This window comes from Dromaius novaehollandiae, chromosome 4 (genome assembly GCF_036370855.1).
Source record: "Dromaius novaehollandiae isolate bDroNov1 chromosome 4, bDroNov1.hap1, whole genome shotgun sequence".
Lineage (NCBI taxonomy): Eukaryota > Metazoa > Chordata > Aves > Casuariiformes > Dromaiidae > Dromaius > Dromaius novaehollandiae.
Genome location: NC_088101.1, coordinates 36,801,738 through 36,821,814, shown reverse-complemented (window position 1 = coordinate 36,821,814; position 20,077 = coordinate 36,801,738). Strand labels below are relative to the sequence as shown.

The following is a 20,077-nucleotide window of genomic DNA, read 5'->3' as shown; positions in this document are numbered from 1 at the left end:
CACTGGACCCCACTCTTGCTGGTTTCATCCATAGAGGAATGGAAACAGCCATCTGGATGTCTTTTTTTACAGTGCACTGTCAATTTTAAAATGCGGGAGAGGTCCCTTTCACCAGATAGATGAAAACAGTGAGACACGTGGAAGGCATGATTTTTGTGGAGGTGCTGGGGCCACAGTTACAGTATTAGATCCTCAGGCCATGCTTGGGAACGGTCTGTTGGGCTGTCGGCACGCTCCTCGGCATGCTTTGGCAGCTAGGTCACAGGGGTTCCCCCAGCAGTTCTGGATGCAGTTTGGGAGCACGAATGTTGCATAGACTGTTCTGGTTGTGGGAACTTGCTTTGGGAGGTGGGCCATTCCCTGTTAGCTGGCCTCAAAGCCAAGGAAGGCTCTCAGGCATGTTTAATTTGCTAGTACAGATGTAGCCTGGATGATTTGCTCAACTATCAGAATGAGTGCCAGCATTTCCTGGTTCTCTTGATTAAAACCAACCTCCTCTTTGTTCTAGTGGATTTCCAAATGGCAAAATGTGAATCTCTTCAGGATTGCGGAGCCATTGTCTTCACGGATGCTGCTCTATTTGTTTCGATTTTAGTAGTGTATTTTATTTGTCATTGGCTCAGTGCATGTCATGCTAGCATATTTTAGTGTAGTAGGCTGATGTATTTGGCTACAGTAAAAACACACTGAACTCTCTGCTCAACCTTACTGACTTCTTTGTTGCTCTTTTCTGAGGTGTTTCATTGCTTTGTACGAATTAAACTTTCATCTTTCTTGTGCTGGGAATGGTTACAGAAAGATTTTTGGGACAGTGCAAGAGAATCCAGCTCCAAATTGAGGCAAATGGAATAATATGCAAATGTTCTAGGAACACTACATAGGATCCTTTTAAAAAGCTGACATAACAATCAAAAATGAATTATATCAAAAACTATGTATCTGAAAATGTTGCAGAGTTGGGACTGATAATGATTGTACTGTTGCACAAGTGCTTTTAGAAGTTTCTCCACTGAAAATGGAAAAAGACAAAAAATGCTGGTATAGTAAGAAAAAAGAGGATACTAAATATGGGGGTAAAAATATAGAATGGCAACTTTACAAGCAGTTTTAATGCTTGGACAGGGAGAGAGGAGTAGAAATAGCTTGAACAAAAACAAATTCTGTATTTTAGTCATTATTAGCTGCATCTATACTAAGTCTTTTCTGTGATGTTGTTAGCTGAGAACTGCTGTGGTGCACCACGGGCTCCCCTTTGTGTGAAGGAAGGCTGAGGTGCATCATAGAAGATATAGTATTGCCCAGAAACTTCACACACAGAAAAGTGGAAGCATGATGCAAAACACTGGTATTGTCAAATGTAAATATTTTGCTGTTTGAACTTTTGAGAACACACAACACTTCACAGAAGTAAACCTTTTTCTGACCAGAGACAGTTACACTAATATTCTTCAGTATTCTTTCCCAGTAACTGTATTCTACGGTTATGCATGTTCCTCGAACTTGACTGTAATGTTTTAGTTTTTACTGAAATGTATTTTTATGTGAATTCTTAATTAGTACTTTTTTTTCTTAGGAGAGATTTCATAATCTACCGGGAACCAAATGCTTCTCCTTCACATGTAACTGAAAATGGCTTTTCTGATAAGGTAAAATATTTAAGGCTATTTTGAAAGATTGAATTAAGACTATTGTAATTAACAGCAAATAATTTAATGTGAAACTTATTAATCAATACAATGAAATGCTCTGAGAATTCAATTTAAACTATTTCTTTTGTATATATTTATGGTAACTATTCTGTTGATTTGTATAGCCATTCTTTTTAAATAAATGTTCTGTATTTGGGGTGTAGTATACCTTCATAATAATGTAAAATTCTGTTTTAAAAAATACTAGTGATGCTGACTCACATAGTTACCTTCATATTAAATTCTTTTTGACTGGGTTTAAAGGACACCCACTAAAAATTTTGGTAGTGTTTTATTGATACTTTGAGATACTGAAATTCAGCAAAGCCTATTGGCACATTAAATTGCATTTTAAAAGTACTGTTCCTACTAAAAATGAAGTAAGATGCAAAACCTTTCTTTTTTTTTTTTTTTTTAAGGTATTGCTGTGTTTCTCAAATGGAAACCACTATGATATTGTTTATCCCATAGAGTATTCAGAAAGAGCTGCTCTCTGCCAGTGTAAGTATTGTGTTGGTTAGTTAAGTGTGTATTTTCACCAAAAATCTTCAAAATGATCCCTGTCAGACTTCAGTTGGAGAGAAAAGACTCTGTATGAAGGTTTATTGCCACTTCAGTGTAGCTTTATTTTCTAATTGAATTGTCAATGATTGTATGATCTTGCAAGTCTTGAATTCTTACCATGTCATGATTTTGAGTCATGATAAAGCAGATAGATACAAAAAGGAAAAGACTTATTTGCCTCTTTGAGTACTTTATAAAATTAGTTCACCAAAATTTTTGTTTATATTAATCTGTTGCATTGTATCTGGTTAATGTTCTGGTTTTAATTTTGTACTTCAGACTGTTTTAAAATCCTCTTTGTGTATGCAGCTTCTCACAGAAATCCTGGGAGTTGCATGTGCGAAAAAACAACCAAACAACCCCCCTCCCCACCATCTTCATAGGTTATTGTTTTCTTTACTATATTGAAGCAATGCCCAAGAAGTCCTAAGCAGATTTGAGCCACTGTGACACCCACTACAGAAGCATGGGTTCTGATCCTTCATGAAAAGTTTGCCCATATGCTAATCCAGTTATAATGTTGGGGCCAATTGAGACCTGATTTCTAGTAGTTGCATGCATACCCATTTAATGATAGCAGCTGCAGCTGTTTGGGCTCTTAATGCCTTCATTGTTTCAGCTAATAGTTAAAAATCTTGCTTTTCCTAATTGAAATAATTTGAAATGTCTCCATAATGGTGGTGTAAAATCCCATTTACCTTGTAATTGATTTTGCCCTTTCTTTCTCCTCCCCTTCCCCAGCTCTTCTATATGAACTGCTGTATGAAAAGGTATTTGATACAGATGTAAAGCAAATCATAGCAGAGCTTAGTGCTGTTGATGTGACAGAGGAAAGTAATGATAGCAGTGAAGTATCTGCTTCAGATTCAGACGATGACAACTACAGGTAACTGGGATTTAAATGTTAAAGTAAGGTGCCTGTGAACAGTGCACATTAAAGATGTTCTTTGAATTTATGGTGGGTAGTAGAATCTAACAGGGTTGAAAACATTTAAAAATATTAAGAGGAGAAACACAAAAAGAAGAGGTTAAAACAATGAAAGAATGAAATACATAATCTTCACTTCACTGTACCTAAGGATAGGATGCTAGTTCCTCTCTTTCTTCTGCAGTCTGGCTTTGGGTCTCTTTACATAATGGAATATTGACACTGAATATTGCCATTGCAACGTGGCCCTCTTCCTGTTTAAAACAGCAGAATCCCCTGGAAGAATTGGCAGTATGCCGGTTGGGCATGGTAACACCAAGAGAATTACTTGGCTTGCTCTTGTAACTGAAAAGTTGGATTAGATTCTTGTAACTCTAGTGTTGCTTCCACATCTTGAAGGTTGAAATGCCTGCTGTAGAGAGGGCACTTGGATTTAGCTAACGGATAAATGCATATGTAGCTTGCTCCATTTTGTTCCCTTTTGATCTTTATAAAGCGAGTATGTTCAGGGGTTTATATTTCTTTTGCTGGGCCTGGATGCTCCAGCTAGTTGAGTTTTTGGCCTATTGATTGCTTCTATGTTGCATAATAACGCTTACTTTGGCAATTTTGCATTTACATATTAGCAGTTTTTCTTCTGTTGTCTAATACTAATCTTAAAATTCTGGCTTGTGTGAAATGCTGTGGAAGTTGTGCTATGCTAGTGCAGCATGCCCCCTTTACTTGCTGAAAACCTTTAAAGCCCTTTCTGTGGGCTTTGCTATAGTGCGGTGTGGCATGTGGCAGAAGGATTTTGAGACCTTGGGAGCTGTTTTTGTGTGTGTTATTTTATTTTTATTTTTTTTCCTCATACTGAAAAACCATGAAAGGGAAAGCTGTTGGAAATTACCACAGAAACAAAACCCATTTCAGGAAAGGGATTAACTTCCTTTTTTTTTTTTTTTCTTCTTTTTTTTTTTTCTTTGGGTGGGGAGAGGGAGAATACTAAGGAACCTTTCCAGTTAAAATACAAAATATTTCTGCCTACAGGAACAATTATTGTAGTTAAATGTCAGTGTGTGGAAGCCTTTGTTCCTTTCTGTTCTTGGAGCTTCCCTGGGGTTCATATACAGTAGCACTACTCTGTATCACTATTGGGATTCTTAAGAAAATGCACTGCTAACCTCCATGGCACCTTTGTAAAGAAGGTCATAGACTCACTTGAGAATATCAGACTTAATGTTTTTGATTTAAATGATATATCTTTATGATGTAAGAGCTAGTGTGTGTGACTCTTGACCTACTTAAGTCAAATTACAAACATTTTGCTATATTTGTGAAGTCTTATACTTTTTGCATGTCTTAGTTCACTTTAGCTTCTTTTATCAGCTAATTTTCTGGAAGAAGATGTCTTTGATTTTATAAAAGTTACATTTAATAGAAGCATAATTGAAAAATTAAGAAGCTATTTTGGTTTGGGAGAAGTTAATGCTGCTGTAGGGAACTGCCATTGTAGGGAATACTACTTTTCTTCTTTGTGGAAAGCAATTTTCCAGTGATGTCAGGTGTAGAAAATAAGAGAGAATGGCCTGACTCAAGTTAACTAATAAAGAGAGGGTGGGTGAGTGTGGTGGTTTTTCTGTGTGGGGTGTGGTTTTTTTTTTTTTTTTTTTTTTTTTTTTTAATGGTTTCTTCTGTGGTTGGCTTCTGTGCTTTTATATGTAGTTGCAAAATTTTTAGAGAGAGTATTTGTGTGTGGGGGTTTTTTTTTTTTTTTTCCTAACTGATGGCTAGGTAGGTCCATATAAATTAGATATCATACAACTTTGTGCTTAGAAAAAAATCTTAGTTATATGTGGTATAGTAATGTAGTTGCTTTAAACTTAGCTTTTTCATCTAAAGAGATGAGAATGTTTTATAAAGCATTTAGTGTGGAAAAATATGAAAAGAAGGGTAGGTTTAATACTTTTATCCACTTTCAAGATATTTCTTACCTGATTTTGAATCCTTTGTAATCCTATACTACCATAGCGCCTTCTGTCCTTTTACAGAAGTAAAGCTACAACAGTTAGTGATATGAACGGATTAAAGTCTCTTTCTGGCAAAAAGGTATGTTTATGTGTTAAGATTTATTTTCTCCCAAACAACTTGTATTCTGCTATACTTTTTCAGTGCTTAGTGTTTGTGAGAACTTTGAGTTTCTAATTTTCCTAACATGCAATATTTTAAAACTTAGTTCTTTGAAAAGTAACATTTGTATTTGATGTGTCAGAAGTATCCTTTTTATTGATGTTTAGTTCTTAATTTTGTTCTGATATGTTTAAAGGAATCATGTCGAATTATTTTTTTAAAGCTCTTTATGCTTGTGTATACTTTCAGCTTCTTTGTATTTCAATTTAAAGCTTGAGTGCTGTGATTCATAAATGGAAAGCTGTAAATATTTATGTAATTGACCACTCTAGCACATTGTTCTGTTTCATACAGCACCTTAAGAGCAATGGGAATCCTTCCTTCTTGGTCTTGCCTAAAAAAGTTCTTAAATCACTCAACCCATCAGTTTACAGAAATGTTGAATATGATGTTTGGCTACAATCCAAATGGGGTAAGTAAGTGAATACTTAAAGTAACATCTTTTGCAAGCTGATACCTAAAGTGGAGCCCTTTTAGAACACACTGATGTAAATGGCAGTTTGGATTTAGGCATGGGTATTCCTCATGTGGGTCATTGTGCAGATATAGAGCCTAAACTACTGGGGTTTTCACTTTAACTACATCACTAAAGTAATTCTTTTAGTATATGTAATGTAACCGTAATATTTCTGCTAATCTATTTACAGATCAGCAAAAACAAGATTTTTCTATTGCTGCTGGCATGCAATACTCAGTTGGAGATAAATGTAAAGTAAGTAATATTGCATTTTAGTTTTGTTAGAGATGCCATTTTTTTTTCCCATCCTGGTTAACAGTTTTGATATCATCTTTATTTCTTCCTAAATATTTTTGCTTGTCTTCAACTGTACATATATTCATTACATAGCATTCAACAGTGTTCATGATTTGAAGCATACATGTAAGAGAGGGGTGTTGGAGAACATAATCTGATCATTACAGTTTTGATGTATAGAAAGTCATGTGCTTAACTGCAAGAGTTATGTTAAATAAGATGACTGTGGACATAAGCTTAAGCATAAGCAAGCAAGTATGTGTGGGCTTTCTGGTGCTGTATATCCTTGCTGAATGCTGTAGAGTGCTAGCCCCTGTATGGGAAGTAGGTGCGTTTGAGGTAGTTCATTTAGTTCAAAAGTACCTTTTATCATAAAAGCTTTTCTTCAGAGGGACCAAAATGGTTATCATAGTTCAATGTATTGATGTTGAGCTCTGGAGATGATTATTTTGAGAGTGGCTTTGTTCTAATCTCATTACTTTCAAAGAATTACAGCTCATTTTAGCTGCTGCAGATTCTGAAGTTCTCTTGTGATTTTTGGGGGGGCTTCTTCCTACTGAAATGTTGAAAGAATGTGTCAAAAAGAAACAGCAAAAGTGTGCTTTGCCTATGACCCTCTCTTATCTGCTATGTACAGACGCAATTTCTCTTTAGTTTTTATTAAAAATTGGGGTATGTAATATTTGTAAGAAGAAATAAGCAGTAAGATGTCCCTTTGAATTCCATAGTGCTCAAATTCTAGATTAAACTCTTCAGGTGTGTTAACTAAACTGTTTGCACTTAGCTAATTATGGTTCTTTCTAGGACGTTGAATATTCTTACATTAATAGTAATACTGTTGGTAGATATTCAAATTAGGCTTGTGGTCCGTGTCATGCAGCATGAGGACCATTTCAGTTTGTAGCTTTAACAGAAGAACACTGAATGTTTAGTTTTTATAGACAAATAACACTATGGCCATGTATGAACAAAATTTCTTTTCTTAAAAAAAAAAAAAAAAGTTTCTGAAGAGTAACTTCTGAAAGATTGCTCTTTGTAGAGGAGATACATATATATGGCACACTTGTACGTGCGTGTGCACAATTTTTTTTTAAACTTTGCCTGGATTTTAATGAAGAAACTTTGGGACTTATTCTAAGAGAAGGTATTTTTGGTAAAGCATATCTTTTAAACTGTTTCATGTAGTTTTGAAAGCTGTTGTTTCATTAAGTAATGTTGTCAGGAAAGCTCTCTGTTTGTTTTTCTTTCTTTTTTCTTTTTTTCCTATGGATTGAAGGTTTGCTTTTGATACATTTACTGAATTACTTGGTGTTTGTTTCTTGGGCCTTCTGTTACCTGGAGGAAAACATCTATTTTTAATGTTGCCTATAGCTTCAAATTTTCATTTTCTTTGAACCTAATCTCTTTTTTTCCTTTATTTTTTCCTCTAGGTGCGCTTAGACCATAATGGGAAATTTTATAATGCTCATATTCAAGAAGTTTGCTCAGAGAATGGTCCAGTTGTTGTATTTGTAGAAGAGCTTGGAGAAAAGTAAGTGTGGTTTTCTTGTTGCTGTGTTTTTTCGGTGTGGGGTTTTTTTTCTTTTTGGTAAAAGAGTGCCAATTACCAGTACCTTGGTACGGGTAGTGTTACTTTAGTTCAGAGTTAATTTCAGCCATTGATACGTATTGACTTATTACTTGAAGCAGTACTACTACAAAATTGTTAGGAAACAATATATGAAAAAAAGGAAAAGGAAGGTCTGTTTTTTATTATGTATATAGAATATTTACTGCCATGCAGTCTGCATATTACTTGCAGAGTAGATTGGTAACTACATTATTATGGGTTTTCTTCTTTAAACAACAAAAAACCCCTTAAGCTAGCATTTTCTGCACAAGCTCCAGACTTAAACAGATTGACGCTATCCTAATTAAGTGTTCCTTTTTGTGTTTAATAATTAGATGCTAGATTTGTGGCAAGCTTTTCATGTTAAAAGGCCTGTGAAAGCACCTCGCATTCTCTGTTGGATGACTAGCTCTGTCTGATTTCATACAGAGGGTGCCAAGTTGCTGTTTAGATCAGTGCTGTTGCTTTGTGCTACCTCAGGGCAAACTAACTGTTTAAAGGGGAGTGTGTTTTGGGGTGTGTGTGGGGGGGTGGGGAATGTGGGTTTGAGTGATCTTGAACTCTGCTGTAAGTTCTGTGACTCTCTTCTTTTGGGCAAAATAAAAGCAGCTGAATTTGATATCTAACCATGTAGTTCAGGAAGAGGAGATGCTTCCAGGCAGGGTACATGCAGGAAGGGGAAAGATGCCAGTTAATCTTATGTGACTGCCTTCTGTAAGAAAGCTGAAAATTTTGTAAGAATAGAAAGTTGCATTGCACACTGTTGCCTTTTTAAATTGGAGTGGAACTGGGTTGGACCATCTATTATAGAACTGAATGCTGTCACTTCAAATAATGTAAACAGCTGTTTGGACTTCCTAATAGTATCCTCAATTAAAAATGCAGTTGTTGCTCTGGAATATAAAACACCAATATAATGGTTTTCAGTCTTGACATCTGTTGCGGTATTTGTGGTAAACTTGCCTGTTGAGTGTATGTCGCTTTTCTATGATTGCTCTCCTTTTCTGTCTGTCCTGAAGACATTATAATATTCATTTCACAAGTAATAACTGATGAGCTCCACTCTTTGCCTACAAAAAAAAAGCCAACAAACTTTCATTTTGGTATATGTTTATTACCATAGAGAATCTATGTCCTGTGGAATACTGGTTAAATTTGCATAATTTTATCAGACTCTGTAATTAAAAAAAATCAGCATTTATTCTTGTTTTATTCATTGCTTGAGTTTAATCATAAAGAACAAAGGATTTTGAATGTAATGTTTTCAAAAATGAAAAGATCCATCTGTTTTAATAAACGTGTATTAATTTTTGCAAGCCTTAATCTGGTATTAAAGATCTTTTTTTTTTTTTTTTTTTTTTTTTTTTTTTTTTTTTCCCCTTTCCCCCCCTCCTCCTTATTTTTCCTTCTCCCCCCCCCCTTGTTTTGTAGGCATGCTGTCTCACTGAAGAGCCTTAAACCTCTTCCACAAACCTCTCCTATGGAGGGCTGGAACACTGTGCCAGGGAAGAAGATAAAAAAGTTTTTCCCAACATGGGGACAGAATGCTCAGCCTGGTACGATTGTACCTGTCTTTCAGTGAGGGAATCCTTATTGTCAGAGGTTTTGTCCTGTAGGGGTTTAAAAACAAAACAACCCCCCCCCCCCCCCAAAAAAAAAACCCTCAATATTCTATTTTTTCCACCTCTGTATCACAGATGCAGATTGCAGAGGGCCAAAGAATCAAAGCAAGCCAATAAAACCCCAGTCAGCACTACCTCCTCGACTTCAGCATACTGTGGGAACCAGGCAGCATCAGTTCTTATGTTCTGGACCCCAATCTCATCAGACCTCAACTGAGCAGAAAGCTCTAGGCAGGAATCCTTGCCAAACTGTAAGGTAAAACCACAAATAACATCTTCCTTATCTTGGACTCTAGCCAACCTTCTTGCAGCCCAGGTGCCTGTTTCAGATGCTTCCCACATGCTGTTTTGAAATATGTTGCTAATGAATTCATTAGTGTTCTGAGTCCTTAAGAATACATATAAGAACAGGAAAAATAATTTTTTTTTTAATCTCCTTCAAAATTGCAGCTATCATGAGCTCCCACTTACTTTCTTGCTTGGCAGCGTCTCCCTGGGAGCCCCTCCACTGTGCACAAGACTGCTCCTTCTTGGAAGGTGGATGTTGTTTTTGGGATGGATGTTGGTTGCGGCTGAAGCGGTGACTGAATGCAGCACTTCTTGGGCATGGCTAGGATCTGCCCTCCACTTCAGAGAGCTGATACCTGTTATGGCTGATAGCTAGCTAGAATGTTAGACGTGGTACTCGTGTCACTTTTGCAGTTGCTATGTGAAGAGACACTATTGATAGAGTCATTTCAGTTTTCATCTGGATTAGCTGGGGAATGCTCAGAGAGGAAGCCCTTTTTTGTTTTAATTGTGTTGTGTGGAATGGCTACTCTTTGTTAGCCTGTAGTACTGAACTAAAATCAAAATACTGAGTATATAATTTAAGATACTTTACTCTGAAGTAAACCCTTCAATACAGTTTGATTTCATGGCTTTATCAGAAGGAAATATTTCTGCAGTAGACTGGAAAGTTTCTGGTCTACCTTCTTTTATGATGTACTATTAAATAATACTTTGGATTCAGCTTTAATCGCATGTTAGACAAAGCAGTGCGTAGAGTGATTTTTGGAAGGAATATGAGAATAGCATTTTCCCTACAGTTGATGGTAGTGACTTCTTTCTTCATTGTGCTCCTGCAGTAAAGGTTGTCCTCATTATTGCCACCCTCCTTCAGTCCTGTTTAACAGACTGTTCTGTACTTGGATACAAACACAAACTCTTTACGGTCTATTTGACCACTCTTCTGCACTGTAACTCCAGATGGAATAAAGGATGCTGGGGTATCTTTTGAGACTGCCACTTCTGTAATGGTGCTCCCCCCCCCTCCCCCCCCCATGCATAAGTATCCTAAAAAATTCAGTTAAGTAGTTCAGAAAGCTCAAACATTAATTTTTGTTAACTTTGTATAGTAATGCTTCTGACATTTGAAAACTATAATGCATTTTCCCCTGTGTTTACAGAAATCCTTTATTTCCTTATATTTACATAAATCTCCTTTCCCAACTTTCTCTTGTGTGGCCATGGATAGCTGACAGGGGGGTGGTCTGTTCTCAACACGGAAATGCATTAGATCACTTGATGTGTAGGGATTTGGTCTTTAACTATGATCTAATACTTAGTTTGCTTTACGGTCTTTCCAAATAGTATCAAATGGAATAAATCATGGATTTTTTTTTTCCTTTTGTTTTAACTTGCAATAGGGAGAAAGTGATTTAGGTGCGTATAGAATCACATAAGTAATGCCGTATAATTAATTGTCTTTTCTTTTTTCCTTCTTAATCCTGAGTTTGTTATGTTTGTTTGATACTAGGTGGTAATTGGATTTCTTTGACAAAGTGATCCTGTCTTAATTCTTTCTTTACAGAAAACCAGATCGTGAGAGAACCGAGGATCTGAACCAGAGTAACAGAGATTGTAACTACTTTGGCCTGTCTCCAGAGGAACGCAGGGAGAAGCAGGCTATAGAAGAATCTCGTTCACTTTATGAGATTCAGCAGAGGGATGAACAAGCTTTTCCTGCGCTTTCTAATGTATGCTTTTTGACTGTAATTAACAGTGCATTTTTCTTAAATATCCTTGAACCATTAATTAGGAATTTTTGATTTGCTGTTCTTGCATTATAGTGTAACTGCAAAGTTAAAGGGTATTCTCTTCACACTTCTTTCTATGCAGAAATATGTGCATCCGCAATACTCTATATATTTAATGCAAGACATGAACTTTTTGCTTCCTTTGTGAATAATTAGTGTCCACCTTACACAGTTCTTTAGGCACCAAAATGTAGTAGAAATAAGAGCTTTCGAAGCCATGAGCTTTTTGTCTTCATGTTGCTTCTGTCTTTGGAAAGCTTTGCACTCCTCTACGTGAGAGTAGAATCAGCTTAGCTGTTGCCTTTTCCTTGTGTACTAGGATTAGATCTAAAGGTGAGGGCAGAACTTGCGCTGAAGTACAGCTTCATGCTAAGAAGTAGCTCAGTAAATGGCAATGTGGTCTTGAGTTAGTATCAGAGATGACTGTTTCTTATTTAGTTCACATAAAACCTGTTTTATCTATAAGTGACTTTTCTTTCTAGCCTGAAAACTGATTGGTGTGAGAATTTGCATGGTGTCATAATAAATGAAAATTTTTTGGGTCAAACTTGCTCCTTTTTTCTACTGTGGAGCTCAGCTGGCTTCAATAGACTTGTTTATGTTTAACTGAGGGAAGGATTTAGCTTTTAGATTTTGATGGATTATTTTGTTGATGCCTGTGCTTGTGTTAGGTTTTTAAGGCAGATGAAAGTTTCTGTACATCCAGGGAGCATATCCTCTGGGGAAAACAGTTGTGGTCTACATAGGTTTATTCTGAAAATGTGTGGGGCTCTTTGGATTTAAATCCCTGGCCAAACGGAAATGAGAGCCAGGCTGGGGAAAAGCTTGCAGGTAAAAGATGAGCCTTAAATGTCTTGCTTTGTAAAAATTACTTTGAGTCTTTAAGTTCTTGAGCAATTTACTTGTATAGTGTAACTGAGGAGAAAAGTAGAGCTCTTCTACTCTGCAAAGAGCAGACTTAGGGTCAGTTCCCTCCCTTAGGCTTCAGTCTCTCTCTGGGCTGTGGTTAAGTGTGCTATATGTGTGCACCCGCAGAAGGAGGCTGCAATTTTAAAGTGGAAATTGTCTCAAAGTAGAGTAAAGCTTTTCTTTATTTATTTTGTAAAGTAATGATATGAATGCTTTTAAAGGAGACCCCTTGAAATTTAGCAACGAATGAGGTGAATCTGAGTGATACCGATTAAGACTTTTTTTTTCCTCCTGCATATCAACAAGAGAAATGTGTGTGTGATGAAGGCATAATAGTGTCATATCAGATGATGGCAAAGTTTCATCAGGCTTTTTTAAAAAAACGTTCATTTCTACTTTGTCAACTTCTTTAGAATCAGTCAGTTTGTCAAGCTGCTACACAGACTGTAGATAACTTCAACCAGAAAAAGTTCTCAAATAATGAGAGAAGAAACACCAAGTGGACTGCAGAAGTGGAAGAGCAGAAGAATAAAGGTAATGTAAAAATAAATATTTTCAGAACAAGTGTTGCTTGGGTTTTTTGTTTGTTTTGTTTTAGTTTTGTTTTTAATTGTCAGCTCCTGAATTTACTCAAGATGAGGCATGATCTGTTCAGCCAGTGAGGTGAAAATGAACACTGTGTTCAACTAAGCCAGCCCCAAGGTAGCAAAGGTGTGCTTAAGGGAGAAAAAAATGCATGATTTTCTGCTTTGTGAATATGGCTGAGAGAACAGGCCCCTCCTTGGGATTTTTGTAGTGGAAGAGGGAAATGAAAAGCCAAAATGCAAGGCTGTCAGAGCCACCATACATTGGATCCTGTTGAAACTGGAGTGAGTGTGACAAAGGGCCAGTGGAGGAGTATTAAGGGTGCTTTCTGAAGTCGGTTAAGAGGAAAAGTGGGTTAGAGTTTTCAATGTGGCAGGGTTAAAAATTAGCATAAAATGCTACAGGAAGAGGGAGAGGAGAATGTGTATTCAAGAGGTGCCCCCCCCCCCCCCCAAAAAAAAAATTTACAGTAAAATAGCTTTTGAATGGTCAAAAGTTGTTTGGGTTTTCTCATCTTTCCCCCCGCCCCCTCAAACTCTCCTTAGTTTTCTTTGACTCTAAGCTTTTCCCCTTTTGTGAGGAAGTGGAACCTGGCAGTAATAGATGAAATCCATAGCTTTTGGGTAGTTGGCAGGTAGTCAATAAATTCCTGCCAAATACAGCTGATGGTATTTTTGTATTTATTTATTTTTCTTGTCCTGTCAGTTTTGCCATATCTAAACATTAAATTTGGTTTTAGCTGCTTCTATTTTTTTTTTCTGACTAAATAAAATTCGAACTCTTTGGCCTCCTTGTAGCAGCTGTTCTCTTTGTGTTGTATTTTTTTAAATCTTTTTCACCTTATCTCTTTGTCCAGTAAAAGCAGAGGCATTCCTGTTGCACTTTTATGGCACTCTTGCTTCCTTGGTCTCTGTTACAGGACATAATGCTTTCTTGAAGGGTTGCACAAGGGCTGATGTTACCTATTTTTCATTCTTCAGACCTCTGAAAAGTTTTCATTTGTCATGCCAAAAAGAGTGTTTATCTAGAGGAAAGTTTTTACCACAGCATCATGACAGATTTTACTGGCTTGCATAGCACATATTCCTTTCTCTATGGTTTTATGATGCTCTTGATTGCTTTGCTTCTGGAAGGTTAAAAGGTTAAAAATCTTGAAGGAATGAACTGCATTTTCCTCTGAATGTCTTGAGACCCCAGTAGGTCCTTGGGGAGTTGGCAGTAATTTCTCATAATCAACATTGTTTTAATTTACAGTGTAGTCTGTGTTACAGTGACAGTGCATAGACTAATTTTTAAAAAATGCATATGCAGCTACTATTAAACGTATGAGTGGGGAAAAATTTGATTGATGGACAAGCAGGGGTTACCAGATTTGAGCCTAGCTTAGAAAGTGGAAAAACTTGTACATATCTTATCTTATCATATGAAGGTTATGCCATGACTGTTTCTTTTGGTTTGTTTTTTAACACCCCTCCCTTCCCCCCCAGTATTTGCTGGTGCTTGAGAAATTAAGCTTCTTATATCGGTCTGAAAACTTTCTAGATCTGTGGAATGTTGAAACATTCTAAACTGATCCTACTCTTATGCAGTCAAAAGTAAACAAGACTTTAAACTTATTTTATCTTAGCACTTGAATATGGAAATACAAATTGAAACATTTTCACTTGAATCAAAGTACAAATTTATTTCTCCTTCACTAGGAGGGAAGTAGGATGAATGGTATGTGTTTAAAACAAAGATGATTTTCTTTCTCGCTTCCCCCAGGCATCACCAAAATAGATAACAACCATCATTACAGAATTCATGCAGAGTTTTGAAAAGCCTGGTTAGAGTAGTTGCTCTAAGTTGCTGCCCCAACAACTGGTAATTTTGGGATCATTTGATATTGGAAAAAAATTTGAAGTTTATATTTTCTGAAGTAATAGATGCTGAGGTAGATTTTATTTTGAAGGTTTAATTTTTGGAAAGACAAACTTTAGCTGGCTTAAGTTGTAATAGCCATAAGTGGTATAATGGTTCATTTACTAGGTTATGTCTTGGTGTTACAGAGTCAAATTCCAGGCAGATCCACTTAAGTCAGAAGCTTGAGCCAAATTCATCTGAGGTAATCTTAAAGAAAAGAGCTAAATTTCATTTTATTTTTTTTTTGTTATTGCTTCTCTGATACATGATTGGCAGAGCGATAGCTGCCTTTCGAGCTGTGACTGCTGCTGCTGCTTTACAGCTTTTAGTGAAGTACTTCTAAGATTTGAGGCTTGTATTGCTGTCAGCTTTCCTCAGCCCCTTTAACCCATACTTGTGGTCTTTCTGTGCAATCTTAGTTCTCAAATCTAGGCTATCAAGAGCACTTATGAATCTAGATTTGTAATTACTTAGTACAGTCTGTGCCTTAAGTGTGATTAGACCACAGAAGATTTGAGGTTTACTAATAGCTACTATGCTAACAGACCATGATCTCTGAACTTTGAAGATTCATGGCCTCTTGTTGGCTCTCTATCTTTGCTGCCCTTTCAACAAGCAAAATGTTACACTAGCATAACAATGATTGGGTGCTTAGCCCACATCTTATATAGTATGTTTTAATATCCTTGAATATGTCTTTGAAAAACAAATTTCGTTATTAGACTAGCTATGTCTGTTTTTAACTTTGCTCTAGAAGAATAGTCAAGATGAGAGTTATCCAAAAGCTTCATCTCCTTTGGAACAAGTGAAAACAGACTCTCCGATTCTTGCTGAACAAGTAAGAAATGTTTGTTTAATTTCAAAGTTTTCCAGTCAGGAGACTTCAGACAAAGGGGAACTTCATCACAGCCAAGTATGTGTTATTAATACTGGGTTTTAATTATGTACTAATTTCTGTGGTGATAATACCAAAATGCCCCACTTTACAGTTACGAATCTGTTATGTCCAATGTAAATGGACAAACCATGGCAAAGGCAACTGTGTATCCTTTGTTTTCTGAGAGGGGATATTTCATATATTTCTTATAAGTTAACAGTGCTTTTTACTTTAAATTCTTTACCTTTCCTTTTTCAGCTTTCCCTGAGGTCATTAGTAATAGTTTGTGAGGGTGGCTTTTCTTTCGGCTGAGAGAGACTAAACTTGGTGCTTGTGGGGTTGTTATAACTGATGGTTGTCTGTGGTACAGGCACATTTTGGATAGAGCTCAGTGCAGAGTTCTTCATGCAGCTGCCTGACATATCTCAAATCTCTTGTGTATAGCCCGTCGCATTACTAGTTGGTATTTTGCTATTGTGATGGTGGTAGTCTGGATAATGCTGGCTCATCCAGCCTTTACTGGTATAAGTTGGACTCATTAGGGCTCACAAACAATGCTAATTTAGAATAATTTCACATGATCTTTTTGCTTTCATAGAAGCTGACAGAATGCTTACCAAGTGCAACTCCAGCACCCTCACCAATCTTTTCTGAGGTGCATTTGCCTCCAACAGTGCCTTCTGTACCAGCCATTGTGCCAGCTTGGCCAAGTGAGCCAACAACCTATGGACCGCCAGGTTTGAAGAAACATTAGTGTACTTCAGAAACGGCTATCCCTGAAGCGTGTTTAACTATCTTGTTAAACTGAAAATGCCTCTAGGAGACATAATTTCAAGTAACTTCACATCCCAAAGGCAAACCATCTAAAGGAATGTAGTTACTCACTGCTCAAAGCTTGTGAAAGTTTTAGTAGATTTTTGATTGCCCATATATATAGTTCACCTGACTCCTTATCTGAAAGTGGAGGAGAGATGAATACACAACTACCTATTTTTTCCCCGAGTGGGATAGCTTTGAGTTTTGAGGGGCTTATTCTGAGAACCTGCTTGAGATGGAGCATGTTTTCAACATACTGAAACTGGCTCCGTGTTTGTATTCCATGCCGCATGTACTAAGCCTCTCAAGTCACTAGGGACTCTGCTTGGGTCTGGCATGTGTGGAGCTAATGAGTCCATTTGGACCTCAGTTCACTTGTCGCAAAAGCAGTGCAATGCTTTCTCTGTGCTCTATGTGTCTCTTGATGTGTGGAATTAGCTTAGATTGAATATTGCTGACTGGGTCAGGCGCTGTATCTTATCCCTCTGTTAAGTTTCTGTACAAGAAGTGGCCTTGGAGTCAGCATAGCATGTTCACATGGTACTTTAGTTACTGTAATAATCCAGACATACTTGGGTTGATTGCATCAGTGACAGAGGATGCGTAGCCCAGGTAATCTGATCTCAGATTCAGAGTTGGTTGTAAGTGACAAGTTTGAACCAGAATTGTAAACATGCATACACAAGCTTCAGTTCCCTCTTTAATTTTTTTCCTCTCTCTTTCTCTTTCTCTCTCTCTTTCTCTCTCTTTCTCTCTCTTTCTCTCTCTTTCTCTTTCTCTCTCTTTCTCTCTCTTTCTCTTTCTCTTTCTCTCTCTTTCTCTTTCTCTTTCTCTTTCTCTCTCTCTCTCTTTCTCTTTCTCTCTCTCTTTCTCTTTCTCTTTCTCTTTCTCTCTCTCTCTCTCTTTCTCTCTCTCTCTCTCTTTCTCTCTCTCTCTCTCTTTCTCTTTCTCTTTCTCTCTCTCTCTCTTTCTCTTTCTCTCTCTCTCTCTTTCTCTTTCTCTCTCTCTCTCTCTCTGGCTTTCATATTTTTAAAAAAAGTATGGGAAGGGTTTAATTATTTCTGGGAAGTTTAACTGTTTCACTCGTTCTGAAAACTACTCTCTGCATTTAGCCAAATATTCCTTTGTTTATAACTTCCTGTCTCAAGTATTTCTTCCTTTGTCTCCCTGAATACTTCTTCCCCCTTTTCCCCCCCCCCCCTTTTTGAAGCTTGCTTTCCCACTGTCACTTTCTTGTTTAATGCTGTATGTATTTGAGGGTTTTCCCCCCCCTTTTTTTCTTCCCCCCCCCCGTAGGTATTCCAGCCCAAATACCTGCTCCTTCATTGATGCCGGCCCCAGCAACGGGACCTGATTCTATTGTATCCCAGGCTCAGGTAACATCTGCTCCAGTTGCTGGAGTTCCTGTGTCGATACAAGCAGTTAACCAGCCTTTAATGCCTTTGCCTCAGACTCTGAATCCTTATCAGGATCCACTATACCCCGGATTCCCCTTTAGTGAAAAGGGAGAAAGAGCTGTTGCACCCTCTTACTCCCTGTGCAATACTGGGGAGGACTTGCCTAAAGGTGAGAAGCTGTCTGGTCTCTATCTTATACCGTTTTTCCTAATAGATCTGCTTAAAACCTGAATAAAGGCAACTTACTTGTTCTGTTGTGTGCTTAGCCTGTGTCAAAACATCTAATTGTTGCATTTCCATGACTTACGAGGGGGAGGAAAAGATACACAGATGTCACTCTTCCAGTTGTGCATTTACATTGTGGTGGTTTTAAGTGCTTACGGCTAGAAATCTGATATAATTAGTTTATGGTTGTTAGTTTACCCCACCATAACTTGAGGCTTTGTGAATTTTCTTCAAAGATCTGTTCTCTTATACAGTAATGAAAGTAACATTTTATTTTGTAATCAAGTTTGAAGCTTGTTCAACCATTTCCTTACTGGCCTGTGCAAATGTAGACTTTGGCATATTAAGAATATAGAATATGTGCATTAAGAGCATTCCATGTCTACTGCACGGTGGTGTACATTTACTGAATTGTTCTAAAAAAACTAGAAGGTAAGTTCCATAAACTGTTAGAACTGAAATTTGAATTGCAGTTAAGTTCCAGATAATCTTACGGTGGCAAAGGGGGAATCAAAGATGTGCAAGCAGCAGCTTAAAATGCCAGTGTTGGTTTTGTTTTCTCTTACTACAGTGGAACTTTATGCAGGGACTAATTCTTGTATCAGATGAAGTATGATATTACAGGTCTTCATGGATTTTTCTGTTTTCTTCCCTAGATAAGAATATTCTTAGATTTTTCTTCAATCTTGGTGTGAAGGTAACTTTCTAAACTTACTTATGTTTCTGTGTTTGTAGTACCATAAAATATGCTTGTATTTGGTAGTATAGAACTTTGCTGCAACTGTATGCTTCAAGTTTCTCTTGAAATTTGAAATACTTCCATAGTTGCCATTGTTTTCTGTTAATTGGGGGTCCCGACACCAGTCCACGTTTTAGTTCACGTTGTCGATGGAAATAAATGTATCTCAACAGTGTTCAGAACTATCTAGTAGTCAGCAGGCTATATGCCGTCAACAGAAACTGTGCTTTAGAAATTCACAGAGAAACCAGTGTAAGTTTGAAGACACTTTGGAAGCAGTATGGAGTAAAAGAGAAAAAGCCCTCTAACTTTGTACCATGTCTGTGTATTGGTAAAGCCATCGCAGACCTTTCCTTGTGAAGATTCCCTCAAGCTACCTGCATGTCTGTCCTACCTACTCAGGTTAAGGACAGTCTTTTACTTTTAACCTTATAAGTAATTAAAGTAGTGGTTGATGTGTATATGTGGTGCAAATTTGGGGGAGGGGAATGTCCAAAGAGGCAACATTTTATTCTGTTTTTGTTGGTAGGGCTGGTTGGTTGGTTGCTTAGTTTCTCCCTTCTGCGCATAGAAATATTCCTTTTCCCATGTCCTCTTACCCCTTCTCTCAGGTAAACTGCTTTGGAAAAAGTGTTAAGCTCACAGGCTTGTTCCATGAGGCTTTGGCTATAAAATGTAATGACTTTCTTTGTTGGTGTCTGCATATGGAGGGAGGAGAACTAGCAGATTTGGAAGGAAGAAAATATTCAGCATAACATACAAATAAAAATTAATTTGATAACTTTGTGTACCTAATTCAAGTCTTACGGATTTTCTGTTAAACAAATGAAAAAGTCATCAGCAGGTGCCACTGCAATGTATTTGAACATAAGCCTACACATATTTGGGAATGTATTATTTAGGATGTAGTCTGTCATTTTGGTGCTTCAGCACCATCTACTGGTCAAAGAACCATGTTTTAGTAGTTGTGCTCTTTGGTTGGTGACAAAATAAAGGTATACCTACCTGGGAACTAGGTTTTGGATTCCCGTGCTTTGGTTGCAGATGCTGTCACCCTGTTATCCACACTGTCTTAGCTGCTTGTTCAGAGTGAACCAACAGCTTCCCATTGAGAGAAAAGTCTGGTTCGGTAGTTTGCTCCAGGGACGACTCTGTGGGTGGCACAGACAAGACCGTGCCAAGCTTTGGGCTTTGCTCCCTACCCAGTTCTCAAAT

At 37.4% G+C, this 20,077-nt stretch overlaps 1 protein-coding gene across 4 annotated transcripts in view; it reads left to right on the top strand.

The window, feature by feature from the left end:
- OTUD4 (OTU deubiquitinase 4) overlaps positions 1–20,077 on the top strand; it is a 36,236-nt gene that overhangs the window by 12,572 nt on the left and 3,587 nt on the right. For 2 of the 4 annotated variants that reach the window (XM_064510769.1, XM_026106176.2), the window contains exons 6-21: positions 1,574–1,646; positions 2,108–2,189; positions 2,994–3,138; positions 5,211–5,268; positions 5,644–5,761; positions 5,997–6,061; positions 7,534–7,634; positions 9,144–9,268; positions 9,410–9,590; positions 11,187–11,352; positions 12,735–12,855; positions 14,955–15,010; positions 15,563–15,646; positions 16,284–16,422; positions 17,798–18,067; positions 18,780–18,820. In XM_064510769.1, coding sequence (XP_064366839.1) covers positions 1,574–1,646; positions 2,108–2,189; positions 2,994–3,138; positions 5,211–5,268; positions 5,644–5,761; positions 5,997–6,061; positions 7,534–7,634; positions 9,144–9,268; positions 9,410–9,590; positions 11,187–11,352; positions 12,735–12,855; positions 14,955–15,010; positions 15,563–15,646; positions 16,284–16,422; positions 17,798–18,067; positions 18,780–18,820 — 1,825 coding nt within the window. The remainder of the gene's footprint in view (positions 1–1,573; positions 1,647–2,107; positions 2,190–2,993; positions 3,139–5,210; positions 5,269–5,643; positions 5,762–5,996; positions 6,062–7,533; positions 7,635–9,143; positions 9,269–9,409; positions 9,591–11,186; positions 11,353–12,734; positions 12,856–14,954; positions 15,011–15,562; positions 15,647–16,283; positions 16,423–17,797; positions 18,068–18,779; positions 18,821–20,077) is intronic. The other 2 variants (XM_064510771.1, XM_064510770.1) reach the window with 2 other exon arrangements.